We start from the raw sequence: 17,688 nt of genomic DNA, 5'->3' as shown, positions 1-17,688 counted from the left end.
ATTTGTCACCATGTTTACCAGACATTCTATATGAGGAGACTGGCAAAACAACATTACGGGAAAGCTTCAACATGGCGGCTGTATTACTGCATGTCCCGCCTACAGTAAAAAATAAATAAAAAGAACCAACCGCCTGGTCGGTAAAGGACTAACTGCAAAAAAGCTAGTTCTTCTTATCCTTAAACTTCTAAAAGGTAGTTAGTTAGGTGATTCTCTGAATCTTTAATATGTACTATTTCAGGTGCTGGAGACATGAGACGTGCCTACAGAGACATGAGGGCCAACTGGATAGGCGCAGACCAGTATTTCCATGCACGTGGAAACTATGAAGCTGCACAGAGGGGCCCTGGAGGCAGATGTGCTGCCACGGTGATCAGGTGGGTAATTGTGGGTAAATGTTTTGGGATCCACAGGCATTGGCATAAAACAAATTTAGCTGAGGATCACGTGCAAGATATCTGATGTGACATGGATAAATCATGATTGTAGAACTTTTTGTTGTTTTGTAAATTTTTACATTAAAATTTCACCACCAGAGGTCTCAGTCCCCACTGACTATCACCAGTCCCAGGATTAGTCACTAGAGGTCTCTGTCACCTGAATACTGATTTGTCACATGTTTACCAGAGACATTATATCTAAGGAGACTTCAATTAATCAAGCCTTCAATTAATATTCTACATGTGAAGGTGTGGAGCTCGGGGGCCCCAGTCATTGAGACTTCTGGTAATCTGAGATGTTGGTGCTGTCATCCAGCTGTGTCATGGAATCACTCTAGTTGTGACAATGACTTGACTGGAAAGCACTGTCTCAGTGAGCCCTCATGACTGTGATCACCTCTGAACCCCTCCCTTTAGTTATGCTGCTGTGCCAGAGCCACATGCTAATCACTGCCACGTGAGCTATGTATGTTTAATTCACAGGTGTCAAACTCAAGGCACGCAGGCTAAAAGTGGCCTGCCGCATCATTTTATGTGGCCCGCGAGAGCTTAAAAAGCCTAATTAAAAAATAAGTAAAATAAGTGCAGTACCAAAAACTACATTTCCCACACTTATGTTACCCGCAAAGTGAAGGCATCTCGAAACACTGCAGTGTTTCCACATCAATCCAATTTTCCCAATAAGTGTAATTGAGAAATATAAATAATGATCCCAAAATGTTCAGGAAGAGAAAAATCGGTGCAGATTTAAGGGTTTCAAGAAAGATGGGAAAGCGAATGCATGTTTGTGCTTCAAGGAGAAAAACCAGTATGTGTTATGAAGCGGTGGCGGTTGTCAAAAAGTACAATCATCGTCAGCATTTTCAGACAAAACATGGAGCCAAAAGTATGCCAAATTTAGGCATCAAGAAAAAACAACAAATTGCCAAAGAATTACAAAGAAAACTGATCGCAATAGAATGTGTTCACAACCACAAACAATGCAGCAGGAAAAGCTTTGCTTACTTTGTTGTAACGGAATAAATCACGCATGCTTCAAAGTCTTTTTCAGAGGTAGTGTTTTTGAAGCACAATTGCTATTTTCACAGTTAGCCTATTTTATTTTTTAAGTTTTGAACAAAGTATATGCAATATCTTTGTTGTTTTTCTTTATTCACTAGTTTCATTGTTGATTGATGGAGTAATGTGGGTTTCATAACCTAACACATTTAAAGGAGTTATGTTATAATAACAGAACAACAAGCAAACATATTTTTACATCTATGCAAATATATATGTAATACATGTAACTTGAATAAGTAATGAATCCAAAGTTATTTAATATTAAGAAGTAGTTACATTTATAAGTTACATATGGCCCTCTGTGGGCAACGATTATGCTGATGTGGCCCGTGTTGAAAATGAGTTTGACACCCCTGGTTTAAATCAGTAGTTAAATTGATATTCAACCTGTATTTTATATCTTTTTTGCATGCTTCTACCTAAGACGATTCTATACAATCACCTAGGAGATGGTCTGGGTTGCCAGTGGATGTGCTGATGCCGGGGTTGGATGTGTCATTGCCACAAGAGGACGTGCTGATGCAAACTCCTACCTGAGGCTCACCATCTGCATTGAAGGGACTGTGACTACTTGGCCTGGAATTAGAACTATAACTATAACTATAGAACAGGGGTCAGCAACCTTTGAGACATGGAGTGCCAACTTCAACATTTCTAGTCAATGAGTGTGCCACTACACTGTAAAAAAGAAAAAGTTGAGAAAACTCAAAATTTCAAGGCAACTTACTGCACTCAATTTTTGAGTTTTGATCCCAACTCAAACTCTTAAGTTTTTAAGAAATTCACTCACAGTTGAACCAACTTATTATATTGTGGTGTAGGAGAAAGAAGCTGCAGACACGTCCATTCTTATCAAGAACAGGGGTTTTATTCTCACCTCGCAAGAAAATTGACACAATTAGATTAAACTAGAGATCTTCAATAACTTGGCCTTGAACATGGGGAGGTCATGAAGACGGCAACATTACACATACATGGAGGGGTAATTCGGATAATGCACATGTACATAAAAAAATGGATCGGGTGACTTAACCAATAACACACAATTAATAATCATTAAAACACTATACAGACATAAACACCACATAATACACATAACAGGGCCAGAGCCGCAAGGGCTCATGGGTAATGACGTCACCCTCTGGTACCCCCCCATTGGCCCGACGCTACAATATCTTTTTCAGATAATGTATCTTTCACATGTACATAAATTTCTAAATTCAATACTAAGAATAGCTAACTGAAGTTGGGTCATATAAGACAAATGACAAAACGGTTAAATTAACACGTTTATTATACCTTTCTGCAACAAAGGTAGTATTTCAACCAAAATACTCACATTTTCATACATACAGACGTTTGGAACAAGAAATAATAAGTTGGCTCAACTGTGAGTGAATTTCTTAAAAACTTAAGAGTTTGAGTTGGGATCAAAACTAAAAAATTGAGTGCAGTAAGTTGCCTTGAAATTTTGAGTTTTTTCAACTTTTTCGTTTTTACAGTGTAGCGTAGGTCGCTGCTTGCCGCAGGTGAAATCCATTTCAAGATGTCCGGAGTGTTGCGGAACATTTCCGCCGATCCGCGGTACGCGCATGGGAGGAGAGACACCCCCACGCGTCCCTGGAGCTGCCACCCATGGCTGTGGGTAGCAGTATTGAGGAGGAAGACAGCGCTCAGCTCCTGGTCCTCTCCGAGGAGGAGGAGACCAGTGAGCCCCTAGTGGTGAGCGTAGGCGCCCTTGCCCTCACTCCTCCTGAGCACGAGGTCGGGAGTGAGAGACCCGGAGAGGAAGAGAGTCCCCCCCCTCCGTGTTTTCTGATGGTGAGAGTGAGGGCGAAGCTAGTTGCCCTTCCCCCACGTCAGAGGCTCCCCAGACGTCGGATGAGGAGCAAGAGACCAGCCCCACTCCAACGGTCTGCTCCGACGCCAACGAGCGCCCCGAGAAGGCAGAGGATGACGTCAGCCCTCCCCCATCCGTACACTCCAAGTCTACGGTGTACTACGGAGAGGGGGAGAACGTTAGTCCCCCTCTGTCCCTGTACTCCGAGACGACGGTGTGTTACGGGGGGAGGGACAGCGCCAGTCCACCTCTGTCTGTTCGCTCGACCCTTTCTGGGTTCAACAGCGGGAGCGGGGGAGAGGACAGCGTCTCGGTGGGCTCGGCGGACACCGTGCTGAAGGAGAAGGGGTGTCCGCCCGGCATGGAGGTCTCGCGTTCCCCGTCAGTGAGGAGCAGCATGAGCTGGTCGTGCTACCCCGCTTCGGAGGAACCCATGTCCCTGGAGTGTTTTGGAGGAGGAGGAGCCGATGGAGACGTCGAGGGCTGACGCGTCGGTGATCCCGGTACCGCCAAAGGGACACGGCGCGGTCAGTGGGCCAAGACGCTGTGGAAGCCCGCACATTGGAAGCCCGTACATTTCATACGAGGTTACGAAGTACTTAGCGCTAAGAACGTTTTGGGAAACTCAGTTCAGTTAAATGTGTTCAGTTCAGTAGGTATATGTGGCTTTTAGCCCGGTGCAGCTTATAAAACATTTTCCTTTTTTTTTACTTTGTAGGTGCGGGTAATATTATGAATGAATTAAATAATTTTACATATTGTACATAAATAAATAGTAAAAAAAGACACTTTTCTAGGAAAAATAATATTATACTACACATTACATCTACAGTAGTTTCTTTGCCCCGACTTAAGTTTGTGTGACCGTATCAGTGATGTAAGTTACTGAAAATATGTGCTCAAGTGCAATTAATTATTTCAAAAACAGTCACTCAATGATCGAGGGAATGCTGAAAGCAACTTTCCTATTTCGTATATTTGGATTGTAAGATATGCCAGAAGTAGCACGTCTGTTTTTACTTTTACATGTTGTACATTTTGCACATTGTTAAAAAACTGCAAATTTCATACACAAATCTGATCTCCTGTGTGCTTAAGATGTACTTGATATGAAAAGTATAACATTTACAGATTTTGATTGCAATTGAATGCTTTTCGTAAATATACATTATCATAGTCTGACCCCCTAAAATAGCTTTGGCCACCCTCTGGCCACCCCAAGGATAAAAGTCTAGCTCTGCCACTGCTGGCGAATAAAGAGGTTCAATTCAATTCAATTAATGGTGACAAAATGGGGGTTCTCCTTCTGGGCCCAAAGGTTGCAAGACAGAAAAAAGATCTAATGCTAAATCTCGCAGACTACCCCATTACACCTGGCTCAGTAGCCAAAAATCTCACCGACATACTCGACTCTGACCTAGCGTTTGGTAATTTATGTGCCCCTTTAGATAAAGGTACCAATCCAGGGGTTCATGGGCTAAAGGTTTTATGGTAAACTGGGGCGCTGGTGTTGTCGTCCTGTCAGTGCACATGGTCACTCAAGTTTGTTGACGGCGTAGTGGATGGATGCCAATGTCTCAGAATGCTTCCAAATCTGTGTTGCCTTCTGGTTCTGCCTTTTTAGCTAGGCTGCTGTTAAAAGGGAACACATCATAGGGAAAACAGAAAATACTACAATAAAACAAGACAGGAAAAAGGTTTGTATTTTTTCTGAAATCGGACAATTTCAATCATGCGGCCTTTGTCAAAGCAAATCAAAGCTCCTACTTACTGTTAGCAAGCTAGCTAGCAACATGGCTTTGGAACCAAACTCTAAAATAGGTTTTAGACATGAAGATAAGCGGAACATTTAATTCAACACATTCAAGATAAGCGTCCTTAGCAAAGGGCTTTCTGGACTGGCTGAAATGTTTTTCAGTGTCAAAATAGCTATAAAGGAAATGGCCATGCTTTCAATTCCCATCAATCAGGTTTTTTTTTTTTTTTTTTTTACATATCAAAAGCAAATCTGTTTTGTATCATCTCTCACTTCCCTATTCTGTGTTTTATAAAGGTTCCATGTTCCCTTATGAATGTGAAATCAAATCTCAGCTTTTACTGGACTCGAGAAGTTATCTGAATTCATTATTACATAAATGTGCCTAAAGGTAATTTATGTCTGCCCAGTGCTGGAACATCAGTCATAAAAACCAACATGTAGCCTACTTCTGTCTTCCCTCATTTGACTAAACAAGAGCCAGTACACCTATAGATTCACATCATTCATATTCATGTTCACACACTGGATGACTATCGGTCTCCTGCTACCCCTTGCAGCTGAAACCATCGGCACTTAATAATATCGTGCTGCTCCCTCATAAGACATATAAGTTCTGCCCCACTCTACATATCCTATACGTATTACAGTACTGAGTTCAGTTTGAACACTTTGATTTCTGATTTGAGGGGGTTTGGAGTTTTTCTGAGCTGTGGTCTTAAACTTTTGATCAGCTGACATTTCAATTGTTTTCTATGAATTGCCTGCTCAAATTATTATTATTATTATTATTATTATTATTATTAATAATAATAATAATAATAATAATTTAGTGAATAAGCGCCTTTCAAAACACGCAAGTAAATAGCACAATAAAAGCAAACAAAAAGCAAAATAAATGAAATTTAATTTAAGTTAAATAGAAGATAGACAGGAGCAATAAAAGAAAATAGAAAAATACAAATAAAACAATTTAGGCTCAGCCATAAGCCAACTGAAAAAGATGGGTTTTTAGATGTGCTTTGAATACAGTGATATATGGGCAAGCACGTAACTCAAGCGGCAAACAGGTCCATAACTTTGACCCAGCTACACTAAAGGCCCCATCACCAACAGTGCACATATCTTTGACCCAGCTACACTAAAGGCAAAAGGCAAATTCTTGCAATTATTTAACTTGTCTTAACATTTGGATCAGGAGTGTATTTGAAACAATATTTCTCCACTTTCAAAGACTTAGGAGTCTAGATTGATATGACTTGAGTTGCCCAGATGAGTGGAAACACTAAGGATCACTTAGGTTCTCTGATCACGTCCACGTGTTTGGAATTCCAATCTCCTTCATTTCCCTCTTAAAACACCTTCCTTTCATATTCATATTCACAGCAAAATGCAGTTGCACATTTTTATGGTTACATAAAGTTTAGCTACTGAAGCCCTGAACCTGTTTTTTGGTCATTCATTCCAGATCAGGAGACAGTATTATACACATTAATGTGCTCCTGTTCCTCTTCCGGCACTCAGTTCATCCTCTTAATATGATTTAAAACAGGGAAAAGGCTGTGACATATTTTGCAAGTGGCCTTCCAGGACTGTTCAACTCTTCAGACAGTTATCAAGCTCTTCATGTACTGACCTGGGTGTGCATGGATAACGTGTGTAGTGAAACACTAAAACTAAACTGTGTACACCCACATCTAGACAGACAGTCACTAATCTGTACAGATTCTGGATATTTCATTTATTTGTTAATTTTAAGTTTGACCCCAGGCCTTTAGCAGTAGGTGTACTTGACATTTTCAACATTTTAACATTTTTAAACACTTTTGATATTCCCTTATGTGGCTTTGTTGAGGAATAAAAATGACAATAATGATGTTGGAGCATGAGAGCATTGTTAAAGTTTGGATAAACATTGCACAAAAACTCAATGTATTCACTGTTTAAAGAAATATGCATGATAGCATATTTATGGTTACATTGGACAGTTGCATGATCTAGACTAACACAGCAAATGACTTACTATACATTACTATAGCAATTGCTTATTGTGTCCTTGCAGTGAGCTTCCAAGAGATGCTGATTTATTATGCAGTCTTAATTAAGCAAAAAAACATTAAAGCAAAATTACTGTTCTATTCTATTCTATTGTCTGTTCATATTTCTCCATCATGCAATCCTTCATAGACCATTTGCCTGGGGAAATTCCTACTTCTCCTTTTTGAGGAGGAACACATGGCACACATTCTAACATTGCAAAAGGATTTAGGAGCAAAATTGTAAAAACACAAAAAACAGGACAGACACAAAATAACACATACAGTTTTGTATTTTAACCATTGGACCCACTTTGTATTGTCTACAATACTTTTGTATTTACAGAAAATTTGTGTGGCACTATAATGTAACATCCAATAATATATTAAATGAAATGAACCTTTATTGTCATTACACATTGTACTTGTACATTGTGCAACAAAATTGGTTTACAGCCCCCCTCCCCATCTTGGTGCAAATAGAAAATAGAAAAATTTTAAATATAAACAAAGTAAATAACAGATTAAGAGCTACTATTTACTATACAGGCATAAGTATAAATTAACGAAGCTCTCCTCTTTACAGACTAAACTTTCTCTTCACTAAGTGAAGAAATTAACATTTGCAGCATCAGTTATTGCACATTATATTATATTATAGCAGCATAGGTTATTGCACTTGTCCCTTTAGGTAGACAAAACATCTGCCTACCGGTGAACTGTGTAGTCTTTGTTTAACAGGGCCGTTATAAAAACTGTCCCTCAAACGGTTTGTCCTTGTTTTGAGGTGTCGGTAACATCTGCCCAAGGGCAGCAGTTCAAACATCCTATGTCCTGGGTGTGTACTGTCCTTGGTGATTGTGTAAGCCCTCCTGAGACAGCGAGTTCTGTAGAGGTCTTCCAGGGAGGGGAGGGAGTGTACAATAACCTTCTGCACCTTGATGATGACCCTCTGTATGGCCTTTTTGTGTGCTATAGTACAACTGGTGAACCACACAGAGATGCAGTACGTCATAACGCTCTCAACGGAGCAGCGGTAGAAGACAGTCAACAGCTTCTTTTCCAGGTTCAGCTTTTAAAGGGTCCTTAGGAAATAGAGACGCTGCTGGGCCTTCTTCACTAGCGCTGAGGTGTTAGAACCCCATTGGAGATCTGCATCCATATACACCCCCAGGAACTTGAAGCTAGACACGCTCTCCACACACTGTCCATCAATGTGAATTGGCTGCAAGTTGGGCTTCCTCCTTCTGAAATCTACAATCAGTTCTTTAGTCTTGGAGGTGTTGATGACCAAGTTGTTCTCTGAGCACCACTCCACTAGCCTTTAAACCTCCTCCCTGTGTGCCGTTTCATTGCCATCAGAGATCAGTCTGACCAGAGTGGTGTCATCAACAAACTTGATTGTGACGTTGTCTGAGTAGCTGCTGACACAGTCATAGGTATACAGAGTGTAGAGGTGTGGGCTCAGCACACAGCCCTGTGTTAATGCTGAGAGCTGTGGAGAGATGTGAGCCAACTCTTACTCTCTGCACATGGTCTGAGAGGAAGCTTCTTCCAACTGCAGATGGTGTAAGGTAGACCAATGTCCATTCATTTGACAATCAGTCTGTCTGGATGTTTGGTGTTGAAAGCAGAGCTAAAATCAACGAAGAGCAGCCTGGTATAGTGCCCCTGCAGTTCCAGGTGGGAGATGGTGGCATGGAGCGCTGTTGCTATGGAATCTTCTGTTGATCTGTTTGCTCTGTATGCAAACTGAAGTGGGTCGAGGGTAACTGGGAGGCAAGACCTGATTTGATGTCTCACCATTTTCTCAAAACACTTCTTGACAACTAGTGTTAGGGCGACTGGTCTGAAATCATTTAGGCCACCGATGCTGGCCTGTAGTAGGCTAAAATCAGGTTTGTCGTACAGACAGGCACCTGTTATGTATGATTCATATGAGTTTTGCCTGGTGTGACACCTTAGACATACAAGCCTAGGCAAGCCTCTGAATTTGACCTCCTGAATCATGTGACCTGGGCGCAACAATATTCAACATGTCATAGTGCCAGTTAGATCTGAGGGCTAAAGTGATGTCGGGCCAGGCTCAAACCAGGTTTCTCTTACACATAGGAACCTGTTATGTATGATGCATATGTTATTTGCCTGGCCTGGCACCTTAAAGGTATACAGGAAGCCTCTGAAATCAACCTGAACAATTTCATCTGTGCGCACCACTGCATGTGTCATGTTTCCAGTTAGATTTGAGGGCTAAAGTGGTGTCGGGCCAGGACAAAATCAGGTTTCACTCATACATAGGAACCTGTTATGTATGGAGCATTGGAGTTTTGCCTGGCCCAAGACCTTAGAGGCATACAGCAGGCCTCAGAAAATGCCCATCTGAATCATTGGACCTGTATCTACCACAGCATGTGCCATGTTTCCAGATAGATCTGAGAGCTAAAATGATGTCAGGCCAGGACAAAATAAGGTTTCACTCATACATAGAAACCTGTTATGTATGGAGCATTTGAGTTTTGCCTGGCCCAAGACTGTAGAGGAATACAGCAGGCCTCTGAAATTGCCCCTCTGAACCATTTCACCTGTGCGCACCACTGCATTTGTCATGTTTCCAGTTGGATTTGAGGGCTATGATGTTGGCCAGGCCAAAATCGGGTTTCTCTTACAGATAGGAACCAGTTATGGTTTCTCTTACGTATCTGTATATGTTTCTCTTACAGATAGGAACCAGTTATGTATGCTCTGTGTGGAGTTTGCATGTTCTCCTTGTGCCTGTGTGGGTTTTCTCCGGGTACTCCGGTTTCCTTCCACAGTCCACAAACATGCATGTTAGGTTGATTGATCACTTTAGATTGCCCATAGGTGTGTGTGTGTTGGCCATGTGGTGGACTGGCGACCTGCCCATGGTGTACCCTGCCTTCGCCTGGAGATGCTGGGATTGGATCCAGCCCCCCGTGACCCCAACTAGCGGGATTAAGTGGTACAGATAATGGATGGATGGATAGATATGGATTATAGTACAATATAAACCTTTATAAATTGTAACAACGTAACCAGGAAATGACAAAATGGGATCCAGTTGCAGCAGTGAGTAGGTTTTTTAAACAGACACAGGCTCGATAAGTCCCACAATGGTAGCTGTACAGCAGGATAGCGACAGTCCAAGGTCAAACAAGCTAGACAGAGCCTGTGATAATCCAAAGAGTCAGGCTGAGAATAAGATCTAGGAGGAAAGCAGATGTTAGAACACAAGTAGGCAAATTTAACAGGGAAACGCTCGGTATGCCACATAGGGAACAACACTTCACAATGGTAAAGAGGGTGAATGTGGTATAAGAAGGATATTGAAAGGTCGTGGAAATTGGGGACAGAATAATTAGTATTCTGGGCACTGGGTGTGTCTGTCACAGGTGGTAGAGTCTCTTGGAGGTGCTGTGGCCTCAGAAGGTTGTGGGCTTTGTGTGGAGTATGTGACGTAAATAGAAATGACAAAAATACACATTAATCATTAAAAACATTAAAACCTAAATTTAACATTAAAGCCTAATTTTGTGTAGATCTCCTTCATGCCACCAAAACATTGAAGGTGTCTTGTGGTATCAGTCATAAAAATTTTAGCAGCAGATCTATTAAGTCCTGTAAGTCCATTAAGGTAGGTTCTCTATAGATCACAGTTGTTTTTCCAGAACATTCCACAGAAGCTTGATTGGATTGACAACTGTTGGAATGATGTTGCCATGAAGGACTGCACTTGGCCTGTAACATTGTGTAGTCGCCGCCACCTCGTGGTGTTTTCCTGTGTTCCTGTTTTCAGTACATTTTACAGACTTTTGCACGATGATGTATCCTGTATATATATTTGCCGGCCACTTTATTGGGTACAACTGTTAACACAAATATCTAATCAGACAATCACATAGTAGCAACTAAATGCATGTAGCCATGTAAACATGGGCAATACATTCCTCTGAAGTGTATCAGAACTGGGAAGAAAGGTAACTTTGAACGTGGCATGTTAGTGCTATATGCGTGTTTCAGAAACTGCTGATCTAATGGGATTTCCGCATAAATCAACAAATGTATAACAACTGCATGATGCTATCATGGACCAAATTGTTTTCAGTACCTTGTTAATTATTTGCCACAAAGAATTAAGACAAAAGAGGGTCTAACCCGGTACTAGCAAGATGTATGTAATAAAGAGGCTGGTGGCTCTATGCATGTGTGTATTATACATATATACAGTATGGACTATATATAAGAAGTGCTTTAAGGGAATGTCTTGGAGCTCATGCATTCATTATTCATTCATTCATTCATTCATTCATTATGCATTCACTACAAGCTTGTAAATGTATTATTCCTATACACACGTGTAGAGGACTGGCTGCTGCTACCTGTACTTTGGTATTTCATGCACCACAGTTCCCATCAGTGGTTGCTTAATTTAGGATTTCCTTCACATTCCATTTAAAAAAATACATGCCCAACCCACTTCTGTTTTATGGGTCTATATAAACCACAACAAAAAGTTAGGAATGTGTCTTCAGAAATATCTGACAGACAGAGAGAATTAAAGTTTTATCTCTAGTGCAGGCTTAGTACTGAGGACCTTGTAAGTGACCTGTGCAAGTCAGCAGACATGAAGCTGGTTCTAGCTGCACTCGTGCTGGTAATGGTGGTGGGGGCTGATGCCCAATGGTACCGTTTTCCTCTCGAAGTGGCTCAAGGTATCTTACTGTACCTTCTAAGTTAATTATTGCTAATTTTGCATTACATTTATTTGAAATGTTCATGCTGATATTCTAATTCTGTTTAATATGTACTATTTCAGGTGCTGAAGACATGAAACGTGCCTACAAAGACATGAAGGAGGCCAACTGGATAGGCGCAGACCAGTATTTCCATGCACGTGGAAACTATGATGCTGCACAGAGGGGCCCTGGAGGCAGATTGGCTGCCAAGGTGATCAGGTGGGTAATTGTGGGTAATTATTTTGGGATTTGCAGGCATTGGCATGAAACAAATTTAGCTGAAGATCACGTGCAAGCATCTGATATGACATGAATAAATATTTCAACCTTGCATATCATGATTCTCAAGCTTTTTGCTGGTTTGTAAATTTTTACATTAAAATTTCCTACAGTTCATCAAAACTTTCCTTTTATTTTTGTTTCACATCCACATATTTGATGCACTAAAAATCATAAATCTGTTGTCTCAAATATGTGTATCTGATGTCTGAATGTTTTTTTTTTCTGAGCAGTGATGCGAGAGAATTGGCACAGAGAATCACCCGCCATGGCAACGAGGATGAAGCAGCTGACCAGGCAGCCAATCGCTGGGGGCATAATGGCGGAGACCCTAATGTCTATAGACCCCGAGGACTCCCCAGCAAATACTAGACTCAAAGTATGATTAAGGCAACAACGAACCCTGCTGACTCAAACCTATGAAATTATCTGTTACATAATGCTTGATTTCAAAACTGTTATAGCTTCATGCCTCTGCTTTATGCTTCTGCTATGTTGACTACAGAGTGTTTGTGGCTTGGATACAATAAAGCAAGTTTTCTTTTGGCTAAAAACGAAATAAAACTAAATTAATTCATATTCAGCTTTTCTTTATTTATTTCTTTACCAATGTGAAAATGGGGCATAAAGATTTTAATGAAGCAGAGAAGTGAAGCAGACTTCTCAACCTATGCCATGGACTTAAGGTCTTTGTCATATGTGGTTCAGTAGAAACAGGGCCACCGTGTCATAAAATGAGCATTTTATCTCTGGGATCAAATGTACCTGTACTTTGTATCTTCCTTATTACTGCATTACTGCAAGGGCCTGCCACTGAGCTGAGTACTGACTCCTAAACTAGCTACTGAAACCTCATGTTAATGTAGTTCCACTCAGAACAGTACACTAAATCGATCAGTCCGTCAATTTCCTGTAAATGGTTGTAACTGAATCCGTGTGTGGGTGTGTGTGTGTGTGTGGGGGGGGGGGGGGGGGGGGGGGGGCACTACCGGAAAGTCAGAGCGGGACAGTGAATAAAACTTTGGAAAACTGACACCTCAGCCATTATTACAGCTTTCGTATACATTCAACAGTGAACAGCAGTAAATAACAACAGCTATCATATTCAGGCAGATGGGGGCAGTAGTTAGTTTGGGTGTTGTTAACCTGGCTGATTTTGCTGAGCAATTGTATGACTGATGTGTGATGACAGTGTATGCCATCATCTGTGGACGTGCTTCATGTCAGGTCCAACCTGTCTCATACTTAGAATGCGTCATAGTAGTGACATGGCAATGGGTATGTCTGAGAAAAATCTACAGACAAGGTCATCCATACACACTTTGACTAAACCCCATGATCACGCATCAGATGGCCATAGAGAAGACTACTCACATAATATGGATAGCAAATTTAAATTTGGTTTTGATGAGCGAAATGTAAATGAAATGTTACTCTGGAACCTATAGGGTATGTGGGTATCATGCGGCCTTTGTCAAAGCAAATCAAAGCTCCTACTTACTGTTAGCAAGCTAGCTAGCAACATGGCTTTGGAACCAAACTCTAAAATAGATTTAGACATGAAGATAAGCTGAACATTTAATTCAACACATTCAAGATAAGCGTCCTTAGCAAAGGGCTTTCTGGACTGGCTGAAATGTTTTTCATTGTCAAAATAGCTATAAAGGAAATGGCCATGCTTTCAATTCCCATCAGTTTTTTTTTTTTTTTTTTACATAACAGGTGTTAATCAAAAACAGAAATCTTTCACTTCCCTATTCTGTGTATTTAAAAGGTTCCATTTTATCTTTGTAGTGTAAAATCAAATCTCAGCTTTTACTGGACAGGTTATCTGCACTATTACATAAAATGTGCCTAAAGGTCATTTACATTTGCCCAGTGCTGGAACTTCAGGCATAAAAACCAACATGTAGCCTACTTCTGTCTTCCCTCATTTGACTAAACAAGAGCCAGTACACCTATACAATCACATTGCTCCATCCAAAACAACTAGTGTAAACATTACCTTCACACCTGGAGCTAAGCCGATTTGCTTGTCAGTATGTGTCTTCATTCTGATCTAAAAGGGTTGAACAACACTTTCAACCCAAAGCATTCAGGTTTCCTTCATTGGCAACTTTACTGTACTAGTAATTTTGAGGGTAATGAAACCATTTACTCCCATCATCGTAAGCTCTTGCATAGCTGTTTGAGACAATGTAACTGGGGGAGAAAACTTAATTGAGAATTACATTTAAAGTCCAGAAAGTCCTGACTAGCACAGAGAGACATCACACTTGTTCAGAACCCAGAGGTTACCATTTTATTTGGTTAAAATACAATAGCAGTAGTACCATGCAGTGCCTACACACAAGCGTCAATCACAGGGCGAAGAGCAAAGGCATAATCAGAATTAGTTATTTTGAGCGCAATCTAAAAGAATCAAGCCCTTAATAGGGACCACTGAGGAACACCAGACACCCTGAGGAAACATGTAGGATGGAATATAGAGATTGATTGGGATAAGGAGGACCAACAGCTGATGGGAGGAGCTTTAGCTGCTCTCACTGCCCAGTGTGTGCTTGTCGAACAGGTACTCGGCCATGCCATTCTGGGGTGCGCCCATACGCCGCAGGTTGGTCACCCAGTCAGCCAGCTCTTTGATTGACTTCACCTGCTCATCCAGGTAGTGCGTCTCAATGAAGTCACACATCTGTAAAGAAAAGGAAGATGAGTCCCAGCCTTTGCTTATAGTGGCTTGCAACAGTACTCCGTTTCTATAAAGACTATAAATACACATAAAAGCCAGCTTACGTGAGGATCGTTGTGGTCGGCAGCAACCTTGTGCATGTCCAACAGAGATTGGTTGACACTCTTCTCCAGCTGCAGGGCACAGTCCAGAGCTTCCACCCCACTGCCCCACTCATCACGCTCAGGTTTCTGCCTCAAACAAGAGTTACAAATAAACTCAGGATCCCTTAACCAATCTGGAATCACTATAAACAGCAGTACTTGTTAGACCAGCACTACAGGCACTGTAATTGTATCTTCCTCTCTGCCTTTGTACTTCCTTCTCGCTTTCATTTGCTCATTCAAGTTCAGCATTATTGGCACTTAGCGATAAGAACTCCACCCAAGCCAACTCATGGTATCTCCATGCAAGTTCAGTCCACTCCCTCCCTAAGTCCCCACCCCCACCTTGATGTCTTGCAGGAAGATCCTCCCTCCCCTCTGGTTCTGAAGTTTCATCAGTTTCTCAGCATGCTCTCGTTCCTCGTGTGACTGCTTGCGGAAAAACTTCGCAAAGTTGTGGAGGGCCTGATCATCCCTGTCAAAGTAGAATGACTGCAACAGACAGAAGCAATTAACGGCCTCACCAGGAGTCGCAGCTTTACATCATTATCTCTCCCCTCACCATGACGTGCCTCCTATGTAACTCTTACCATGGACAGGTAGACATAAGAGGCATACATCTCCAGGTTGATCTGCCGGTTGATGGCAGCCTCACAGTCCTGATGGAAGTTCTGTCTCACCTGAGAAGCCATACTGTAATAGACAAATAAAGCTAATGTAAAACATGTTCTGCTGCTGTTAGGACAGATGGCTACATGGTGACTGCTTGGTCAAAAGTCAATAATGGGACAAGCCTTTGATCGTAGCAATTATAGAATGGACACGACTGCGTGGTCAACTTTGCCTGAATCATTCAGAGCTCGGACACAAGAGAATGACGGCAGCGATGGTAGTGACTCAACTTTATAGAGAGAGAGATTGAATTTCCGGCTATATAAACCTAAGATTTATTACGAATAATTAGCTTTGAACCATTTTCTCCATTTATATTTAAATTACTAGATAGTATATAAAAGACTGTTCCTAATTGCTGATACTCGCACCCTCCCACGTCCGAATCAGCTCAAAATGTCTAACTATGAGTCTATTACGTACGGGTAATGCGCATCAGGACACACACACACACACACACACGTATCTTCTCCCCTTATCGCACAAAAGGGCGCAGCCAACTACACAGCCCTATGGCCTGGTCCGTTTAGATATGCTCTCTACTAGATATGCGTGGCGCACTCAACATTTCAAACGACTTTTTGTGTGTAGTTGGCAACACGGACGTAGTTTTGGGGGGGGACTTTTTCAAAAGCCGGTTTTGGTCCCCCCCAGTTTTTACAGTTAAAACCAAATATTTAAGTAGTGACAAAGTCATGTCCCCCCCACTTTTTAACGGTAAAAAAACCAATATCCAAATAGCGACAAATCTAGCACTAGGATCATGCAGCACCCCCCCCCCCCCCGCTTAACAGTTCGCCACCCCAGGTTGTGTCCCCCCCACTTGTGAAATCAAAACTACGTCCATGGTTGGCAAACATTCATAGTCGAGACTCAAAACTGAACGCAGCTAGACGGACGGACAGGCTCGCTCTTAAAGGCCCGTAAACCCATGTTAATAACACAGACCCAACACTTACATACTTTAAATCAAATATATTTTAGCCATGTACCAGTGAGGTAGATACACATAAAAAGTAAATAAATATAAATATTAAGTCTAAATATACTTAATCCTACATTGAAGACGTTTATAGATTTAAAAAATCTTCAATTTAACGGTAACACTGCTGTGAAAACTGCTTTTCAGACGAACGGGCTCGATAATTGTGAAGAACCCGTCGAGTCTATCCAGCACAGACCGGCGCTCTTTGTTTTCAACGCGCCTGGTTTAGCCTGCCAGCCCCCATCCACCTGGCCAAGGGCGCGCAGCTAGGCCTACGAACACGACACGTATCGCAGGCCACCACTGCGCATAAACTCCATATCCAACCAGTTGGCGTGGCCCTCCCAGTACGAGGTGTCGTGAGCGGGTGGACGGGATCACACTCACCTTGGTTGATCTGGAAGCGAGGATTAGCTAGTTCGTCCGCTAGTGATCAAGTCAACTTCGCTCGACGGCTTTACGATATTTCTAGGGAAAAAACTGCGTTGCAAGGTAAATTCTAAATGACCAGCAAAATTTGATGTGATGAAATATAGAAATTTAGATGTGATTTTAAGAAAGCGAATTAATTGCGTCGAAGAGACAGAAGCTGGGTTGCCGTTCAAGCACTGTTGAAGCAGGTAACCCTCACTCTGTCCGTAAGGTTGTGTCGTTATGTTAGCTGGAGTGATGCGGCGGTCTTTGTAGGCGTGACGCAGTGCACCGAGGGAGGCGGGACTGCGGCGCTCCGCCAATCACACCGACGGCTCATTCTCATGTCACGTACTGTACAATAAAACGGAGATGCGGGAATTTATTTACGAAGCGTTACTTATGCTTGCGAGGTTTTGGTGCCGGTGTTGTACTGACTCCCCTCTTTTGCACACGCTTAAAGACGCTACAGATAATATTCGCAATTTCCGTTGTTTCTATACGTAAATAAGGAATAATCTTTAATGATCCATCACAGCAAACGATGTAGCATTATCTATATACAAACCAAGACACACTGCCTCAAGATGGTTAAATATTTGAAATAAAAAAACATACCTG

General features: G+C 41.7%; 2 protein-coding genes and 1 long non-coding RNA gene across 3 annotated transcripts; 2 read left to right on the top strand and 1 right to left on the bottom strand.

The window, feature by feature from the left end:
• The first annotated feature begins 47 nt into the window (after positions 1–47).
• LOC143527767 (uncharacterized) lies at positions 48–7,801 on the top strand. Its single transcript, XR_013134258.1, has 3 exons — positions 48–136; positions 242–377; positions 1,927–7,801. It is a non-coding gene; the product is annotated as an uncharacterized LOC143527767 (long non-coding RNA).
• Positions 7,802–11,435: 3,634 nt separating this feature from the next.
• On the top strand, positions 11,436–13,084 carry LOC143527766 (serum amyloid A protein-like). The gene is made up of 3 exons (XM_077023051.1): positions 11,436–11,864; positions 11,969–12,107; positions 12,401–13,084. Exons 1-3 carry the CDS (start codon positions 11,777–11,779, stop codon positions 12,537–12,539), a joined length of 366 nt encoding a protein of 121 aa, XP_076879166.1. The 5' UTR covers positions 11,436–11,776; the 3' UTR covers positions 12,540–13,084.
• A 1,359-nt stretch (positions 13,085–14,443) lies between these two features.
• On the bottom strand, positions 14,444–17,314 carry fth1a (ferritin, heavy polypeptide 1a). The gene is made up of 5 exons (XM_077023050.1): positions 17,044–17,314; positions 15,590–15,692; positions 15,345–15,491; positions 14,961–15,086; positions 14,444–14,859 (listed from the first exon to the last, which is right to left on the bottom strand). Exons 2-5 carry the CDS (start codon positions 15,689–15,691, stop codon positions 14,701–14,703), a joined length of 534 nt encoding a protein of 177 aa, XP_076879165.1. The 5' UTR covers position 15,692; positions 17,044–17,314; the 3' UTR covers positions 14,444–14,700.
• Positions 17,315–17,688: the final 374 nt, after the last annotated feature.

The sequence above is a fragment of the Brachyhypopomus gauderio genome, chromosome 12 (assembly GCF_052324685.1).
Source record: "Brachyhypopomus gauderio isolate BG-103 chromosome 12, BGAUD_0.2, whole genome shotgun sequence".
NCBI lineage: Eukaryota > Metazoa > Chordata > Actinopteri > Gymnotiformes > Hypopomidae > Brachyhypopomus > Brachyhypopomus gauderio.
This window is presented reverse-complemented; position numbering and strand designations above follow the sequence as displayed.

Coding starts and splice junctions, on each gene's coding strand:
- LOC143527766 (XM_077023051.1), top strand. CDS start 11,777: ATGAAGCTGGTTCTAGCTGCACTCGTGCTGGTAATGGTGGTGGGGGCT. Junction 11,865..11,968: donor TCCTCTCGAAGTGGCTCAAG/GTATCTTACTGT, acceptor GTACTATTTCAG/GTGCTGAAGACATGAAACGT. Junction 12,108..12,400: donor TTGGCTGCCAAGGTGATCAG/GTGGGTAATTGT, acceptor TTTTCTGAGCAG/TGATGCGAGAGAATTGGCAC.
- fth1a (XM_077023050.1), bottom strand. CDS start 15,691: ATGGCTTCTCAGGTGAGACAGAACTTCCATCAGGACTGTGAGGCTGCC. Junction 15,087..15,344: donor TCTTCCTGCAAGACATCAAG/GTGGGGGTGGGG, acceptor TGTTTGAGGCAG/AAACCTGAGCGTGATGAGTG. Junction 14,860..14,960: donor CCGACCACAACGATCCTCAC/GTAAGCTGGCTT, acceptor TTTTCTTTACAG/ATGTGTGACTTCATTGAGAC.